Below are 18751 nucleotides of genomic sequence, written 5' to 3'. Positions count from 1 at the left end.
GTATTGACAAAGTGTGCAAGTTACAATTTTGTTTTAAAATTAAATTTAATGAGGTATATACGTATATATAATGTTATTAAATGAGGTATGTATATATATATATACCACAGCACAGAGGTTATGTCTCCTAGAAACAGTCAAGGTTTCCTCTATCACGTTTATGACGACGTTATTGATATATTATTGCCTAAACTAAAGCATATATACAGTTTATGTGTCGTTTTGTGACACAATGGCATGTAGGTCTATATAAAAACTGTAAAGAAGATTCCATATCCTTTCATGCACTTTCTACCTCAGTTTATGTGGTTTGAATATCTATGCCTTAGTTTATATCCTTAATTATCGTTTTGCTAAGTGCATTTCTATTGGCTGAGTAGCCTGTCAATTAATCCTTCGTAGCAGAGGTAACTCGTCTACTTTTTCTGTTGCTCCAGAGAGTTCCGTGACAAGTGAGCTGTAGTTGAGCTACAACATAATTATTACTGCACAGTTTGGACATTTTAGACAGTGAGAGCCTGTGTGCGTCCATTGAGAAGTAAGTTTCCTTTTTGCTATTTGAAGATATAAGTCTTAAAGGTCCCATATCGTGCTCATTTTCAGGTTCATACTTGTATTTTGTGTTTCTGCTAGAACATGTTCACATGCTGTAATATAAAAAAAAAACTTTATTTCCCTCACTGTCTGCTTGAATATGCCTGTATTTACCCTCTGTCAGAAACGCTCCGTTTTAGTGCATTTCAACAGAATTGCAACAGAATTGCAACAGAATTGCAACAGAATTGCGTTGCCTGGCAACAGTTTGGGTCCATGTTTACTTCCTGTCAGCTGATGTCATTCACATACACTGCAACCAGAAATAAACTGGGACACATTTAGAATGTTTACGTTTAAAACCGTGTAATGGTCAAAATAGTGTATATTTGTGACATCACAAATGAACAGAAATCCTAACGGCTTGTTTCAAACGCACAATTTCTGAATACGGGCTGTGTGTGTATTTCTCTGTATATTGAGCGCTTCGATACTTTCACAGTATTTATAAAGCACTTAAACCTGCTTTACAATATAAAAGACATGAAAATCTCACTTTTTACAATGTAGGACCTTTAAGTTGTTACATGAGGGATGCATAATTGTTAGTCGTGCTCGTTACAGAGTTAACTCTGTAACGAGCACAGCTAATTAGCTCTGTATTTACTGTGTTTTATGTTTCATGCCATGCTGAGTGAAATGGTGATGTTTACATGTCTAGAGGGCGTTCGTCGGCACTGCTCTCCTGTGCCGTTCATTGCACACAGACAAGCAGCAAGTGTAGTACGAGAGAGGGGGGCTGCCCAGTAAAACCATGTGTTCATAAGAGATAGTGCATAAAAGATATTGAATGTTATTTGAATTTATTAGCTATAATGTTGTTTGTCCTGTTATTTGACAGCACTGTGTAAGAGTATTAAGGATCACAGTATATCCTGTATATGTTAGTAATGTTAGTTATATGGTGAAATTATGTACATAATGCTGTATTCTGTAGAGCGTTGTATGTAATGATTCCCATACGATCAATATTCATTAAAGGCCTTTATTTCTGCGGTTACAGAACCACACACTAACGGAAACTATACTTCCTGTCTGAAGTGTAAATGATGCACGGTGCGTGAAGTTTACAATAAAGTTCACTGAAGACAAATCCATCTCAAGAGCATTTTTACTGATGTCCCACGGTTATTCCCCTATCCTACCAGCAAAGTAGTAGTCAAGAGCAGGTCGCATTGTCCGATTTATTGTGACATTATTGTAAGTTCAGTGTGACAAAGTGAAAGTGGTTCCTTAATGTCGCACTACAAAATGACTAAAACAAACAAGTTTTACAGCAACAAGAATAACAAGAAATAACGGTGAGAGTCACAATATGATCTTACCTGTAGATGCAACGTGACAGAAGAGGAGCAAGTTGAGCAAAATTAGTAACTTCATCTTGATTTGAGTAGTAAGAGAGAGAGAGAGAGAGAGAGAGAGCTTCAGCCAGCCGACTAGCAGATATTTCAACGCGGGTCAGGTTCCTGGAGGGAGGGAGTTGTGACGTCCAGTTGAGGGGCTGATATTATCTAAATTTACTCTCTTTAAAAGAATTATAATTATTATAGCCTAATTTTTTTTTTACTTAATATCCACGAAAAGATATGTTGAGCAAAATGTCACAGTTTCCTTGTAGTTCGCTCTAATTTGCAGTTTTCAGTAGCTTTCACTGCCGTCTACTTAAAGTGGGACATTATAACACTTTTAGTTATGACAACTTTAAATCAAGTATTAATACATGACATAATCTTACCCAAAGTACAACATATTTAAACAAAAACAAAAAACATGCATGACAACTCCATATAAATAAAGTTAAAATAAAAATAAAAGTTAAAAATAAAAAATATTCATTTATAACAGTGTATGTGCATCTCAATATCTTCACATTATTGTAATTGGATGTGTTTCTGTTGTTTGAGGTTTGCAGAATAATAGAGCTAGAGTAAAATAAATACCATAATTAACAATCTATGTGCATTATTCCATTATTAATAAATCCAGCAATGAAAGTGAGTATTTTGTGAGTATTTATCTGTGTTGAAAGAGTTGGTGTTGTCGTTAGCCAAAGCCTATGGAGGCAAGATTTCTCCCATGATGCATTGGTTTCTTCTTCTTCTTTTTCTTCTTCTGTTGGCAAGACTGGTTTAGAGACGTGGTAATGAAAGATCATGCTGTTTTTCCCTCCTTATTACCTGAATTAGGTGATTTCTCTTGGATGCATTGGGTCGACTATGTTGATATTTTTTTTTTATAAATTTTATTTGAAATCTGTTAATACAATAAAAAATAAAACGTTTACATAGGTAAATACATATGAAAGAAATGAAGGGACACAAAATGAAAATAAATAGATACAAAAATAAAAATAAATAAAGCAACATTAAGCATGCCAGGGTCAATATAAATAAATAAAATATAGAGTAATTTAAGTAAAAACATTATCTTAGGAGCACAGGCTCACAGTTTTACTAGCCTTTTCTTTCTTGAGTTATTGTCTTTTTATGAGGTTACATTTCTGTGTGACATCACTGACATGATTGTGCATTACAGTGTTGAGATTCTACATGAATTATTACTAAAGAAGACCAGGCGGATATCCAGGACTGTAATTAAGCTACCAGCAGAGGGAGACAAAGACTCGTTTTTCGGAAGCTGGTCCACAGAAGAGACTAGAGGTGATGCACAGTGATCTCACACACCTACAGTATATCACCATTCACTTTAAGAGTCGTCCCTTTCAAAATGTTGAACTTCACCGTTCAAGTATTCAAGTATAGGATCCATGGTTTTATTTGGCTGGCTACAGTTAGAGAACATGTGAGGGTCAGTCTGTCCTCCAGCAGGGAGCAGTCTGGTGATATGAAAAGTAAAAAAAAAAGGTGTATTTAGTCTTTTTGTGGATAATAAAGTGAAGGTGTGAACTAACCACAGATACAGGAGGTCAGGATGATGAGCAGCAGGATGCTGCAGATCATCTTTTCCCTGTGAGAGGAGACAGAAACACAAGTTCAGTTATTACAGGTCTATAGTCTTCATGTAGTCATTACAAAACCTGATCCTGTTTAAGATTACAACTGACTGATGTCAGATTATATATATATATATACAGCGGGTAAAATAAGTATTGAACACGGCACCATTTTTCTCAGTAAATATATTTCCAAAGGCGCTATTGACATGAAATTTCCACCAGATGTTGGTAACAACCCAAGTGATCTATACATACAAAGAAACCAAAACAAATTAATTCAGAAATTAAGTTATGTGTAATAATGTGAAATGACACAGGGAAAAAGTATTGAACACATGAAGAAAAGGAGGTGCAAAAAGGCATGGATAGCCAAGACAACAGCTGAAATCTATCAGTAATTAGAAAGCAATCCCGCTCTTTGTCAGTGCAAATTAATATCAGCTGGTTCAGTCCCAACTGATGGCCTATAAAAAGGTGTGTCATTACCAAGGTGTCACACAAGAAACATCTCATGATGGGTAAAAGCAAAGAGCTCTCTCAAGACCTTCGCAACCTTATTGTTGCAAAACATACTGATGGCATTGGTTACAGACGCATTTCTAAACTTCTGAATGTTCCAGTGAGCACTGTTGGGGCCATAATCCGGATGTGGAAAGAACATAATTTCACCATAAACTGGCCACGACCAGGTGCTCCTCAGAAGATTTCTGACAGAGGAGTGAAAAGAATTATCAGAAGAGTTGTCCAAGAGCCAAGAGAGCGCCATTTGTTGTTCAGATTGTAAAGTCCTCTGAGACGATAAGTTGTGGAGTTCAGCATCCTCTTCTATGTTCACTGCCCCTCTGTCAACACAAGTAGTAAATAAAGTGAAATCCTTGTCATATTGGAGTCCACATTATGCCGGACGTTTGTTTTTATGGTGAACAGGATATTAGTCGCTCGCCCACAAGGGGGAAAAAATATATAATTGTATATAATGTGAAATATTTCACAGTATAATACTTACTGTTAGCAGGGCGAAACCCTGAAATACAGATGAGAGGAAACAATGTTAGAAAATGATTCACATTTCATTTTGTGCTTCACTATCACAGTCAAATAAATGGATTGAGTTACCAGAAGTACCACACTAAATATGCAGGACGAGACTATCACAGGTATTTATTTTAATTCATCAGAGGAATAAAAACATCTCTGTTCCTCACCGTTATTGTTCCTCCTCCAGATGAAGAGTCCAGCGATGCAGACCGCCAGCAGCAGCAGTCCTACAACAACTCCAATAACAGGACCAGCAGGGAACCATGCAGGAGGAACTGGAACCAAAACAGAACATTCCCTCTTTGGGTTCATTCACACTGTGTGCTGTGTGGTTCTGAAAGTGTTTTCAGTGGTAATGCCTCAGTTCTGGATATGACTTTCATTTCAAATCAACATTCAGGCAGTGCTGTCAATCATTATTGGTCAAACAAATGTATAGTAAATAAAAACCCTGACAAAGAGGTCCACAGCTTATCAGTGGTTTAAGTGGGTACAGTAAACCAGGAGTTCAAGATATGAAAGCTTTATTTAGCGCCATCTATGTGTGAAAAGCCATCAAACTTGGCAGCACCTCTCAGAGTAAATGTCAGCACCGGTCCTCTAAATGTGGTTGCTGTTGCACGTTTTTAAGACTTATGGCTGGTTATGTAATACAGTGGTTCTCAACCTTTAGAATAATCAGGTTGGTGTTCGGGACACCCCCCAGATAGGCGTAAACAACTGTTTCTATACACCTCCCCCAGCTGATTTTGAGTGATTATAGTGAACGCTCTGATTAATAAATGTAGGATAAATAATATAAGGCTTTGTTTGTGTGTTTAGTTTGGTTTAGTTTGAACAGCTAGCTCCTAGGCGTTGTCCAATGTGCTCCAGGCACTGTGGATTTCTGATGCGCTTCGTGACCGTTTCTCTCCCCCCGAGCTGCCGGAAATGCCCCGTCAGAAACTCACCTGCATGCACACTTTGGTTCTCACAAACACACTCAATAAAATCTGTTCTGAAGCAAATTATTTCACTGGTACAGGCGATGTAATGCAAAGAACCATTCCCCAGTCTAAAATACACCATCACTTGTGATTCCAGTCTTACCCCAGTTGGTCCTGATCACTGCTTTGTCCAGTCTGGTGACGATGTCGTCCACCACACCAGAGAGATGAAACACACAGTCGTACCTCCTCCAGTCTTCAGGTGTGACTGATGACAGGTTCAGCTCAACACTCATCTGGAAGGATCCATCGTGGTTGGGGAGGATCTCTCCGAGGTCCACGTCCTCATGAATCTCCTCTCCATCTTTCCTCCAGAACATCATGGCTCTGTCGGGGTAGAAACCTGTAGCGTGGCAGCTGACTGGAGAGGAGGGAGTCTTCTGGAGGAGAGACACTGAGGGACGCTCTGGGGAGAAGGGCAGACACAGATGAGTCTGTACTGAGACACCAGGATGTTTCAGGATATTATGTTCATTGGAATGATACAGAGCCTTAGAAGCACTGAGTCCATGTACAACAGTACATCTTGCCATGTGATCCTACCTGTTCTCAGAAAGCTCCTCCTATAGTATAGGTACTTCTTCAGCATGTCAAGACATATGTGGGTGTAGAAGTGTTTGACGTATTCTAAGTTAGCTTTGTCATTATCCCATCGAAGTTTGGTGATGAAAGCCTGTTGATTTGGAGCGGTCCATGTCAGCGTCTGCAGGTCCAACACAAGGAAGTCTTCTCCATCATAACCGTACTGACTAAAACCAACAACCTCTCCAGTCTCGTCGTCCCACTCACAGCCGATCATCCTCTGTAAAATGTGGACATCTGAGAGAGACAGAGACAGAAAAAAGAGACATCTCAGTACAGCCAGCTCCTTTACCATTCTACCTTCTGTTTTAGAGGGGTGGGGTACAGGGGATGTTCAGGGGTAGATAAATAGTCAACAGTAGATGTCACATAGAAGTGGTGTACATCATCTGAAAGCTGGGAACCTGAAGATTCATTTGAGATGCAGCTCTGTGTGTCAAGTTGTTCTAGTCATAGATCAGAAATACAAATTTGTTAATAAATGGATGAATAAATTAAAATAAATAGTAAAAGTGTATAAGAGCATAGAACATTATGATAGAAGTATATGATGGTCATCCCCATGCTCTATTATGTCTCATAAGTTGTTGCAGCATTTTTTGGTTTGATACTATTTGTTACAGATTTGTTGCTAAATTTAACCATTTTTTACCACTGGAGTATTGATAAAAAAGCTCAATAATCTCTCCAAAATACCACATTAAGACACCAAGACCTTGAGGAACACCATAGAAAAAGCCATGCTGTTATTTGGTATCAAAAACGTTTGACATCTGCAAGAATTACATTTTTCTACAATTCTGTAAACTGCTCAGAAACCCCCTTATTGTCAATCTAGCTAGGAAAACCATCCATCCTCTGAATGCTCTAGGTCTGTAGTTTGATCCATCCATCCTCTGAATGTTCTAGGTCTGTAGTTTGTGGCTGTAAAGTTTCATGAGGCTGTGATTATCCTAGAGGTCACCACAGGTCATTTTATGCAGTGAGGTCGAGTTTTTAAAAAATGGTCTCACTACACTAGAATGTCTCCTGTGGGGACTAACATCATCACACATGAATACATTCAGGCTCATTGGATCCACAAGAGTCTCAGCTTTACAGTGATACCTAATTGATGTAATTCAAAACTGTTTAAGGACCCCAGTATGCAGAAATATTCAAATACACCATTTTAGAATAGGCGGAAATGGTTGGCTCAGTCGGTAGAGTGGGCGCCCATGTATGGCCAAGGCTCAGTCCTAGCCGCGGTGGACCTGGGTTCGAATCCGGCCTGTGGACCTTTCCGCATGTCATCTCTCTCTCTCCCCCTTTAAATGCTTAAAAATGCCCCCAAAAAATAACTTAAAAAAAAAAAAAAAAAGAATAGGTGGAAATAACAGGTTTGACCTACATTAAAAAAACTGCATGTGATTATCATAAAGTGTGCATGTGTAAGGTCAAGGGACTCCTTTGAAAATCGCCATGGCAGTTTTTCCTCGCCAAATTTAGCGTAACTTTGCAGCGTTATTTAGCGATCTTCCCGACAAGCTACACTGTAAAAAAAAAAAGCTGGCAGAACTCAAAATTGTAAAGTAACAAACTTCAGCAGAGTTTTAAGTTGGGCAATTAAACATAACATTTTAAGTTTTGCTTTTGAGTTTGCTCAACTTTGAATTTTCATTTCTGTTAACTCAACTCAAGTTGCAGTAACTTATAATTTCATATTGTAACAACTTTGAATCCTTATTTCCGTCAACTCAACCCAAGTTGCAGTAACTTATAATTTCATATTGTAACAACTTTGAATCCTTAATTCTGTTAACTCAACTCAAGTTGCAGTAACTTAAACCTGTACATAGTACCCACTTAATTTCAGTTGAGTTAATTTAGTGGAATAGGTTAGAGTAACTTCAAATTGTGCACTGCAACAGTTAAGGTAAGTCAAATATATAAATTAGGACCAATAACTACCCATCAAATGTATAAATAATTACAGATGCAACATCTACCTTCAAAACTTCTTTTTTTAATCATTAAAACATAGCCTATCCAATCCTTTAGAACAAGGCCAAGTAACTGCTGAGACCCACAACTGTCCCAGTCTTAGCACTTAAATAACATGAAGCACTTAAGTTGTGTTTTAACATGATATACTAGTATGAATCACATATTGAACACCATAATACAATGAGGTAGCAGTTGTGAGCTTAGCAAGATAAAGTTAAAAGGGAAAAGTCAGCACTTCGACAGTGAGACTACTAAAAACAGTACACTCGTCTACGTAAGGGATAATGTACAGCGAGCCGGTCATTGTTGTGAAAGGAACGTTGAGCGGCATCGCACTGAAGGGGATTCTTTCACAACAATGACCCACTAGCTGTACATTATCCCGCTTATTACACGGTTACTTACTGAAGAAATCAATAAATTTGACACAAAACGGACTGTCAGAGTCTAACATCAGAGCTGCGCCCATAGCAACGGTCTGCTATAAAGAAATAACAGACCGCAGAATGCCGTGATTGACCAATCAGAATCGAGTATTCAACAACGCCGTGTAATAAACCATGATAAAATACAAAACATAAGAAGATTCAGAGTTACCACAAGAAGTAGCTCATGGGTTGAAATGGAACTCCAAACAGAACAATTGTGATCCAGAACTGTCAATCTAATAAAACTGTTTAACAATAAAATACCAAGGTAGCCCAATGGTGTGTGTCATCAATTTACACACTATTCAATCTTAACATAAGTAACGTGGTTAACAATATCCAGTAAGGTGCAGGATAAATGTATAGGATAAAAGCATTCAGGCACGTCGGAGCGCAAGAGATGGGCAGGTAGGGAGACATAGAAGAGGAGTTAGAGGTAGATAAGAGTTTGTGAGTTGCAGAGAGACAGTTATCGTGTTGGCTGGACAGAAGGGGAGAGTTTTAGAGGTCAGAATTTGAGTGAGAACGGGAGAATATGCAAATTAAGTAAGAAAGTTAGACAAGTTAAGGTGACCGATTGAGAGAGGAAAGAAGATGGCGAGAGAAATGGAGAAACAGGAAAAGGGAGAGGAGAGGTGGAGAGAGTGAACTTAAAAGCAGAAGAGGTAGAGGGGGATCCATCTCAGGCAACGGAGATTTACATCATTCTACAAGGGGCAACAGGAACCTCTGCAATTCAAAACTGTCCCAGACCCAACATTATCAGCTAACTCGGTGGATTCACTGAAGGAGTTTGTTTTTGAAGGATCGGACCCTTGCAGAGAGATCAGTTCCAAGTTCCATGAAAACTTTCTGAATGGTTTCGAATGTGTACCTCAGTTCTTTTGGGTACTGGAGGTTTAAAGCGTAGATCAGCCCAAAGAGGTAAGCAAAAGTCGTTGGCAGGTCAGGGAGATCCTGGAGGACGATGTCTTCTTCTACAACAACAGCAACATTAATGACTGTTGCAGGAGCTGAACTGTCATCATCCTCCAACACAGTGAGGATACCCACGATGAGGCCCTTCGTCTGCTCCTCTTCTGGGTCAGTGGCCTTGTGATGACAGACAGAAAATGAGTGAAGATACTGTCTCATATAAAACTAGACAACCTAAGGAATCATCTTAGGGTTAAATATTTCCATCTCATACCCCGCAACCAAAAAATTAACCCCCATATATATGAAAGAAATTACATCAAGTAATAGCCAGCAAAGTACAACTCTTGAAGACGCTGTGGGCATTGGGACAGATAAAGAAAACAAGGAGGACACTGGGATGGATAGACTAGAATGGGACAAAATGGCAGAGAGGCAAAGGTTGAAGTCAAAGAGAGTCTATTTTTAATAACAGAATAATAATAAATATTTACTTTTTCTACTAATAACCACTCACCAGACAGTTCCTGAACAGCTTCTCATGACTGTCACGGAGATACAAGGGGAGGCCCTTCAAGGCTGCAGTGTGTCGATGTGCTATGATGTGAGATATCTGAAACATAAAGGGTTGGAAGAAAAATTACACCAAGATGTAACTAACATGAAGAAAGCTGAGAACAAACATGGAAACATGCTTCCCAGTTTGTGTTAAAGCTGCATTTATTTTTTTATTTATTTTGCCCACTTAGGTGCAGGACTCAACAGACTGAAACAATCACACACTTGATATATTATGGCCTTATAAGGTTGATTATGTGGCAAACAGCTGTCCTCTTCCACATCCAGCAAATACCTGTTGAATGAAAGTCTAAGATTTACTCCTTTTAACTGATATAAATAGCTGGCTTTTTAGCTGTTAGGTGTTCCACTTTCTTCACCACCTTGTCGCTATCTTTGTCTGTCCCTTAGGTAGTGTACAGTGGGGTTATTCTGATGGTTTGTCACTATGAGCAACACTTTAAATTTGACCCATTGTTTATTTAAAAATATTGATTAGTGCAGCTTTATAAAAAAATCAAAAAAATCCTTTTTATACATTTATTTCCATAATGTCAAGAATAATGAGATTATTAAGTCTAAAAATTCACCTCTTCATCCAGTCTGTTAAGGAGTTGATCCATCTCAGGCGGGAAAGCTGTCCGCCTAGCCCGATAGAGTTTAAGGAGCCTAGGAGTGTGCTGATTAATGGCTGCTCCGAAGTTGTCTATTAGGTCCTTGTTGGTGATCCGAAGAAACTCTTCCCTGATCTGTTGAAGAACAGAACAGCAAACGTAAATGTCAAATACAAAGTCAATACAATTTCAACATCATCCTCATGTTAAAATATGTATTTTATTAACCCTCATCCTGGGGACCACAAGAATAATCTACTGTAAGAAACCACCATCATAGCACCATGTTAACTTATGCCATCTCAAAACATTATTGTGTGTAATTAATGTCATCTGAAGGATGACATTAATTACACTAATAATAAATTAGTTAAATTAGGACCCATGGCAAACATTTGATTTATCTATTATATTTTACCTATTTTAACTGCATAGGCTGCAATTGGGTGCTTTTGGTGGGACCCCCAGGACCCCAATACATTGGTATTTTTAAAAATCACTAATTAAAACAGAAAACAATGATATGAAGTCATAAGGAACAAATTGATTGACAAAGTGATGAAAAATTTAAATGATAGAACAAAGCATGTGAGATATGACAAAAAGTATACCTTTGGGGTCTGCCAGTACCCCAGTTGGTAGGATGAGGGTTAACGGAAGTAAACAACTTCAGATTCTTATTTTGCAAAGACTAAATCTGAAACACAACATAATATATGATTTGCTCAGCTGCTTACCTCTGCCTCGTAAAACAGAGCAGGCCACCGCTCCTGAACCTCTGACACCATAGGCACTAGCTCCACAATCTCCTTGCGCCTCAGGGAGAATGTCACCTCCATCTGTTGCTTTATGAGTGCAACATTCTTATTCCTCTTCTCTAACTCCTCAACCAGAGCTAGTCTTTCCTCCTCCAGCGAGTCATCAGTATGGGTATCTGGGTGGTCAGGAACATAGTTAATCTACCCTCGCTTTGCTCTCTTCAAAGAAGGACCTGCACCATCATCTTCACCGCTTCTTCTCCGGTTAATGCTGACCTCAATGCAGCCTGCGTTACGTAGCTTGGACCTGTAATTACCAAGTTTGTATTTTATGCTCATTTTCCATCCATCATACCCCGTTACACTGCCCGGTTCTTGAAGACAGGGGTGCCTACTGACGAGAGCAGAAGCAACAGACTCAATCTATGAAGAGTAATCAGTATACTCACCATTCCGCGTCCCTTCAATGCAGCAGGCACACTTTTGGGGTCACCAGTATCTTCCCTCCCACTGTGTATGCAGTCAATGGATGATGGTTGTTGAGAGCCTCAGGATCGAAAATCTCAGTGTCTGCATAGATGTTCTCCACAAGCTTGAAAGACCTAAAATGCAAAAGGACATCATCCAAAGAAGGTGTTTTGATGTCAGTTACTTTCTCCACATGTAACACTGGCTTGAAAAGACTTTGGTTATCAAATTGGCATGCCATCATCTGCTGGTGTTTTGTGGACAGCATGAGAAGCACATTTTTTGCTCAGTCTTATTGAAAAAAGTGTGTTTTCACTCAAACCTCATTGTCCATAATTCTACCAATGGACCAAAGCAGCAAAATCCGGAAAAGTTTCTGTGACTGCATTCATTTCAATCTGAAAGACAAAGGTGACAATTTGCTGGAAATTAGCAAAGCAGGCAGTGGAAGAGTAATTAATGATGTGGTTAATTTCTCTCAAACAGGTTCTTAATAAGTTTTAAACATAGACGGGCGGAAGACGGGCGGACGGACTTGACTGTGGCCGCTACGGGCGACGGGCATTTGTCCTTGAGGAGGTCTAAACTCTCCTAGTGGCTTTCTAGTTAAGACACGAAGCCTCACCACCAACACCGTCTAGAAGTCACCACAATGTCCCGTTAGCATTAATAGCTTAACGGTTAGCGCAGTTTAGCCGTTGACATGTGGACGCAGCTAACTACCCCTCTAGCTGTAATACTGTAACAACACGTTACCGACACGTTACCGACACGTTACCGTAATGTTACCGTAACGTTACAACACATTAATAGCATTCAGACTAACCAGTCAGAAACAACGTCCTCTCTGTTTGAAAGCTTCTGGTCCATACAAGCCTCGCTAGCATCAGCTAGTCGCTAGCTTTAGCTTTAGCTAACTAAGCTAACGTTACTAGTGTTTACGTGAACTGTTGTCATGGTAATATCTACAGTATCTGTTAATGTATCACACCATATAACTCTGAATACAAATATGACACAATTCAAACTATATCAAACGAAAAATAAGTTAATCTTACCTGTGTGGAGTCAGCCTGGAGCTCCATGAGACAGACTGCAGCTCCATGAGTCAGCCTGGAGCTCCATGAGACAGACTGGAGCTCCATGAGACAGACTGCAGCTCCATGAGTCAGACTGGAGCTCCATGAGTCAGACTGGAGCTCCATGAGACAGACTGCAGCTCCATGAGTCAGACTGGAGCTCCATGAGACAGACTGGAGCTCCATGAGTCAGACTGCAGCTCCATGAGACAGACTGGAGCTCCATGAGACAGACTGGAGCTCCATGAGTCAGACTGGAGCTCCATGAGACAGACTGGAGCTCCATGAGTCAGACTGCAGCTCCATGAGACAGACTGGAGCTCCATGAGACAGACTGGAGCTCCATGAGTCAGACTGCAGCTCCATGAGACAGACTGGAGCTCCATGAGTTAGACTGGAGCTCCACGAGACAGATTGCAGCTCCATGAGTCAGACTGCAGCTCCATGAGACAGACAGACTGGGGGGCGGAGTACTTCAAACTTCAACTCTGAAAGTTGTCTTTCCCTCCATTCACAACAAAGACACGAGAGTTATCTGAACTTTCGCCCCTTGTGTTGACTTGCAACCTACAGTCTGTGTTCACAACTGAGAGATAGAAGTATTATGAACTCATTTAATGGTTTTGACGCCAACTTAAAGTCTGATTTGCTGGACTGACTTATATGTTTGACTCAAATGTTAATAACGTTTATTTCAAAGTCTTAACAACTTGAAACGCTTTATTATGCCAACAAATACGAGTTAGAGTTTTTACAGTGTATGGTTGGCAGACCTGGCATTTCTAGTTGATCTTACTGGTCATCTCAACACGCTAAACAAGAGCCTGCAGGGCAAAGACCAGCTTGTACCACAACTTTACGTATACATGAAATCATTCCGTGCGAAGCTTCATGTCTTTGAGACACAACTACGCAACTTCAATGTTGCGCACTTCCTCACGCTGTCCGAAATCAAAGTTGCTTTTCCAGAGGTTAACCTTTCTGCTAAAAAGAGGAAATATGTGTCTGTCATCACATCTCTCATGACAGAATTCAGTCAGCGCTTCCAAGATTTTTCTGTCATTGAGTAAGAAATCAAGCTGTTCTCGACTCCCTTCCTGATGGATGCAGAAGAAGTGGAAGAGAGTCTGCAATTAGAACTTATCGAAATGCAGTGTGATGAATCTCTGAAGAATCAGCATCAGCTTCTCTTCCTACCTGACTTCTACCGGAGCTTGGAAAAGGCCAAGTTTCCTCTGATGCGACGCCACGCAAAACGAATGATGAGTCTGTTCAACATACATACTATGTGAGCAAACATTTTCTCTGTTAACTCTGAACAAAAGCAGACTGAGAACAAAATGACCGACAGCCATCTCTGTGATGTCCTCCACATCTGAACCACCAAACTTACTCCTGACCTGCCAGCCATCCTTCAGTCCAAAGCGCAGCATCACTGCTCCCACTAAGTGCAGCGCTGTTCCCATTATAGGTGAGTTCAAATATATTACACAGTATTCATGTGTTCACAAGCCCAATTACTTTATAAATTCAGTCAATTAAAGTTGATAACATTTTATAACAAATGTTAGTTGATTTGTTAACAACCCCAATAACTTATTTGCATAACTAGCTTAAATATACCCATCCCCTTGTCCCCTTATTTCCCCCACAGTATACAGGGCTGTGAAAGAGGATAACAATCCTGATTAAGAAGCAATCTCAGGCTGCTGTTTTGAGAATGAGCTGCCAACCCTTTTTGTAACAAAATAAATGAAAACCCATTAATGGAAAGTTGTGATGTAGGATGTTTTTTTTCTTTAAGCATATTCAAATATCAAGCATAATTTACCTAATTTGATTAATTTTGTTAAATTTAATACACTAGAGGTGAGGCGATATACCTCACCTTTAGTGAGTGGCCCAGCCTTTCGTATATTTGTCTGTATGTGCCCTTAGTGAAAAAAGTTTGGACATCCCTGCCCTAGACCGTCTGCGCGCCGTGCACCCCCGCCCCTCCCTGCTTGATGGTATGATCCTTGTCTGTCATCACCTGATTGGTCGCACGGACGTCATTAACATAACATTCAGTCACAGTCAGTGCATGGAGTGCCCGTGGCGCGGAGAAGATCGTCCTATCATTCTGCCTTGAATTAATGACAAAAAAAAAAAAAAAAGAAACGGGACGGGAGCCGACTCTTATCGTTCAATTAAAAAAGCCGGCTTGTTCGCGTCCGACACATCACTAAAACGTACGCATGCGCCACAGTTGTAGACGTAGGCATGCATCAGTTTAAACAACAACAGATGAAAATGGCGGGACAGCGAACGGTAATGTTCTTTTAGTACATCCATGTAATGTAGTGTGAGTGATAAATTTAATAAAACAACGTTATTTTGAAATGTAGCGCTGACTAAAATTAGATATAGCGAACAATATTTCATTCATTCACTGTTGTCTGAGAACAGAGTTTTAATGTTAACGTTTTGATAACCCCATGCAATGTTAGCGATCCGCCGGCCCGGCCCATACTGGGTGCATTTTGGAGGTTGTAGCGGGCTCAGTTTTAAAGCGAGAGTGCAGATACTGGTATCATAGGAAACTAGAAACCCTAAGGAATCCATTGGTAGATTTGAAAACAGGAATTTTATGTCATTCCATTTGTTGTATTTCTACTTTTACTGAACTAAAAGATGTGAATACTTTTTCCATCACATTCAGCATGTTGTACTCGATTCAGTATTAAATCAGCAACTTGACTTTTTCCATGTGGTTTACTGGAGACAATCCATATGCAGTGGGACTATGTGACCCTAATGTTTGAGAAATCCATAGACAGTTTTTTAAGTGATGCAACTAAATAGTACTGATTACAGTTTAGTGAGTCGAGACGTTTCTTGCTGCAGTCTGCAAAAGTGGATGAAAAAAAAAAAAATGGATTTAATCTAAGATTTTAAAGATAGTCCTAATTTGAATTGATGTTATATAAACTTGGAGAGAGGAAGTAAAGAACAACATTGCCCTCTGCTGGTCTGTTAAAGTGATTACTAAAAAAAGAACAACTACAATGTGACAGAAGAGCAGAACTTTGAGGTGTGACATGAGAATAAAAAGAAATCTACCTTAGAGCTGCAACGATTAAGCGATTAGTTGTCAACTATAAATCATTTAATCGGTTTGAGTCATTTTTATAAGAAATAAAAGTCTAAATTCTCTGATTGCAGCTTCTTAAATGTGAATATTTTCTAGTTTCTTTACTCCTCTATGACAGTAAACTGAATATCTTTGAGTTGAGGACCAAACAAGACATCTGAGGACGTCATCGTGGGCTTCAGGAAACACTGATCGACATTTTTCACCAATTTCTGACATTTTATAGACCAAACAACTAATCGAGAAAATAATCGACAATGAAAATAACTTAGTTGCAGCCCTACTGTAATCTATCTAGATCTCTCCTCACAGACTGTGAATAAAACAACTACACCATTCAGGTTTTGTTGTACAAAAGGTGGAAAGTCATTTATTACATTTACTCAAGTACAGTTTTGAGGTACATATACTTTACTTAAGTATTTCCATTTTTTGCTAATTTATACATTTTACTCCATCAGTTATTTACAACTATAGTTAGCTTTCAGATTAAGACTTTACATACAAAAACACATACATTGAAAGCTTTTACTTCATTTGGAGTACTTTTTATTGCTACTTTTACTTAAGAATTAAGGTCTCCCTTGTAAAATAGATTTGTGTCAAGGTATTGGTTTAAAGTGGTACAAAGTGGCTCACCCACAGCTTCTCCTTAAAATACTCCTGCTGCATAGCAAGCTGATCCAGGAGGGAAGTCCACTCAATAGCATGATCAAAAACTAGTCTTTCCACAGTCAACTCAAACTCACAAACTTTTAAAGAAAAAATGTGTAACTCTGTTTGGTCCATTTTGGTCAGTTCATTCTGTCAAGGTTTAAAGGGTGGACCCAAATGTAGAGAGACCAGGCAGACAGATACATTTAAAAAAAAAGCAAGTTTTAATTGTAAAGCTGGTGGAAAAAAGCTAGTGATGTTACATGCTGTGCCGAGGCTTCGGAGCGTGTGTCGAGTAATCCAGGAAGTATTCCGCGATGCGCGTATCGAGGCTTGTATCATTTCAGACCAATGACGTCATTGATGACGTCCGAAGCCTCGCTGCCCGGCCATACCGCGTGACAGGTTCAGGAAGTGGTTCAGTTCTTCACTGGTTGAACCAATGGATGTATTAAAATAACTATTATACTATATATACTATACTATTATTATATTAAACCAATGCCACTTTCCAGAAGTGACACAGAACACTAATATCACCCCTCCTGCCATTATTATATTATATCACACTACACAATACAATTATTGACCAAAGGATTGGTTTACACACAATAAGATGCATTACTCACAAAAAAATTACAGTTTATTATACATGTATGTTATATACTCATAATATACTTACTAGAAAATAAACATTATATTATATATTATATAGATATAAATTGATTACATGGTAATATATATTTTTTTCATTGTTTATAGTCATTCCCAACAGCCTTTACTGGTGCAAAATATAGTATATCACAGATCTGTGGTCCCAGTAGACCACAACCAGCACTGCTCCCAGTAGAGCACTTACACACCAAAAACTGAGAAACTGACAATAACCTGATATTTTCAGGTGGAATTTATTTTCATTCTCACTCTGCAATATCATTTTCCACTTGTGCAATTTTGTTAATAGTCTGTTTATTGTCAATACTGTATATACTGCTCCTATTTTATACTTCCTTCTATTTCAATGGTTCATATTTTGTTACACTTTGTTTAGCTCTTTTTTTTACTGTGTTAGCTGATTCATCTTGTTTTTTGCACTATCCCCTTTGCAGCTGTACACTGCACATTTCCCCACTGCGGGACTAATAAAGGGATATCTTATCTTATCTTATCACATGGTTCAGATCATATCTGCCTGTTTTACACTCTTTGACCACCATGTGGTTTCGTGCACATGAAGCCTCGAGAAATGAACCCTTTTCCGAACCAATTTGCTGGAAAGCTTCAATGCTTCATGAAGCGTCAGCTCTCCATCACGGGAAAAAACAAATCTTAAAGGAAAACCAAAAACAGAGGGCAGGCTGAGAAAAACAACGTATAAAGGAAAAACACCAAAAAACTAAACTGAGATCAAAAACTAAATTACAAACCAGAAGACACGAGGAACACAGGTAGGATGGCAGAGATAATACAGCAGACTAGGCAGGAGCAACAACAAACTGACAACAACAGAGGGCTTAAATACAAGAGGGTGATTAGACACAGGTGAATCAAAAACGGCGGGAAAACAAACAAAAGTAGGAAGTTAAACCAGACAAGACACAGGAAGAGTGAATTTCAAAATAAAACAGGAAACACTGGAATGCATGAATATAAAAGAGCCCAAATCCCAAACTAACCAAAATCACAATAACAGAACTAATAAACCAAAAAAAGGAGATAAGACAGTCTTAACTTATAACAAAAAGAAAAAGTCTAATGTTCTCTGGTACAGTGCCAGACCATGACATTTTGATCTCACTTCCAGGAATATAAAAATAATAATAATTAAATATATGTTGTACAGATTGTAAAGTCCTCTGAGGTAAGTTGTGGAGTTCAGCATCCTCTTCTATGTTCACTGCCCCGCTGTCAAAATAAGTAGTAAATAAAGTGAAATCCTTGTCATATTGGTGTCCACATTATGAAGGACGTTTGTTTTTATGGTGAACAGGATATTAGTTGC

The 18751-nt window shown here is 39.0% G+C and overlaps 3 protein-coding genes across 17 annotated transcripts in view; all 3 read right to left on the bottom strand.

Moving 5' to 3' along the window:
- The window catches only part of LOC119502682 (major histocompatibility complex class I-related gene protein-like), a 334522-nt gene that overhangs the window by 241938 nt on the left and 73833 nt on the right, over positions 1–18751 (bottom strand). Inside the window, exon 1 of one of the 9 annotated variants that reach the window (XM_037793778.1) lies at positions 3506–3519. The exons of 6 other annotated variants lie outside the window; for them this stretch is intronic. Coding sequence is in view for 2 of the 3 variants with exons in the window: in XM_037793779.1 (XP_037649707.1) it covers positions 1920–1974 (55 nt within the window). In the remaining variant the exon portion in view is untranslated. Of the gene's footprint in view, positions 1–1919; positions 2054–3505; positions 3520–18751 lie in introns of those variants that run through there. 2 more of the 9 variants (XM_037793779.1, XM_037793765.1) reach the window with 2 other exon arrangements.
- Positions 1–18751, bottom strand: part of LOC119502696 (major histocompatibility complex class I-related gene protein-like) — a 93418-nt gene that overhangs the window by 14211 nt on the left and 60456 nt on the right. The window contains exons 3-5 of the mRNA XM_037793846.1: positions 6118–6393; positions 5678–5980; positions 4816–4863 (exon numbers count right to left, since the gene is read on the bottom strand). Of these exons, the coding sequence (XP_037649774.1) occupies positions 4816–4863; positions 5678–5980; positions 6118–6393 (627 nt within the window). The remainder of the gene's footprint in view (positions 1–4815; positions 4864–5677; positions 5981–6117; positions 6394–18751) is intronic.
- Positions 9323–13375, bottom strand: LOC119502702. 7 transcript variants are annotated; one of them, XM_037793861.1, is made up of 8 exons: positions 12942–13373; positions 12206–12281; positions 11865–12017; positions 11692–11722; positions 11395–11591; positions 10634–10792; positions 10003–10098; positions 9323–9662 (listed from the first exon to the last, which is right to left on the bottom strand). In XM_037793861.1, exons 5-8 carry the CDS (start codon positions 11494–11496, stop codon positions 9351–9353), a joined length of 669 nt encoding a protein of 222 aa, XP_037649789.1. In that variant the 5' UTR covers positions 11497–11591; positions 11692–11722; positions 11865–12017; positions 12206–12281; positions 12942–13373; the 3' UTR covers positions 9323–9350. The 7 variants fall into 7 exon arrangements, with proteins under 7 accessions (XP_037649789.1, XP_037649787.1, XP_037649788.1 ...); XM_037793859.1 differs by having other exon boundaries at positions 11692–12017; XM_037793860.1 differs by lacking the exon at positions 11692–11722.

Source organism: Sebastes umbrosus, chromosome 15 (assembly GCF_015220745.1).
Source record: "Sebastes umbrosus isolate fSebUmb1 chromosome 15, fSebUmb1.pri, whole genome shotgun sequence".
Taxonomy (NCBI): Eukaryota; Metazoa; Chordata; class Actinopteri; order Perciformes; family Sebastidae; genus Sebastes; species Sebastes umbrosus.
The sequence above is the reverse complement of the archived record's forward strand: the minus strand, read 5'-3'. Positions and strand labels throughout refer to the sequence as shown.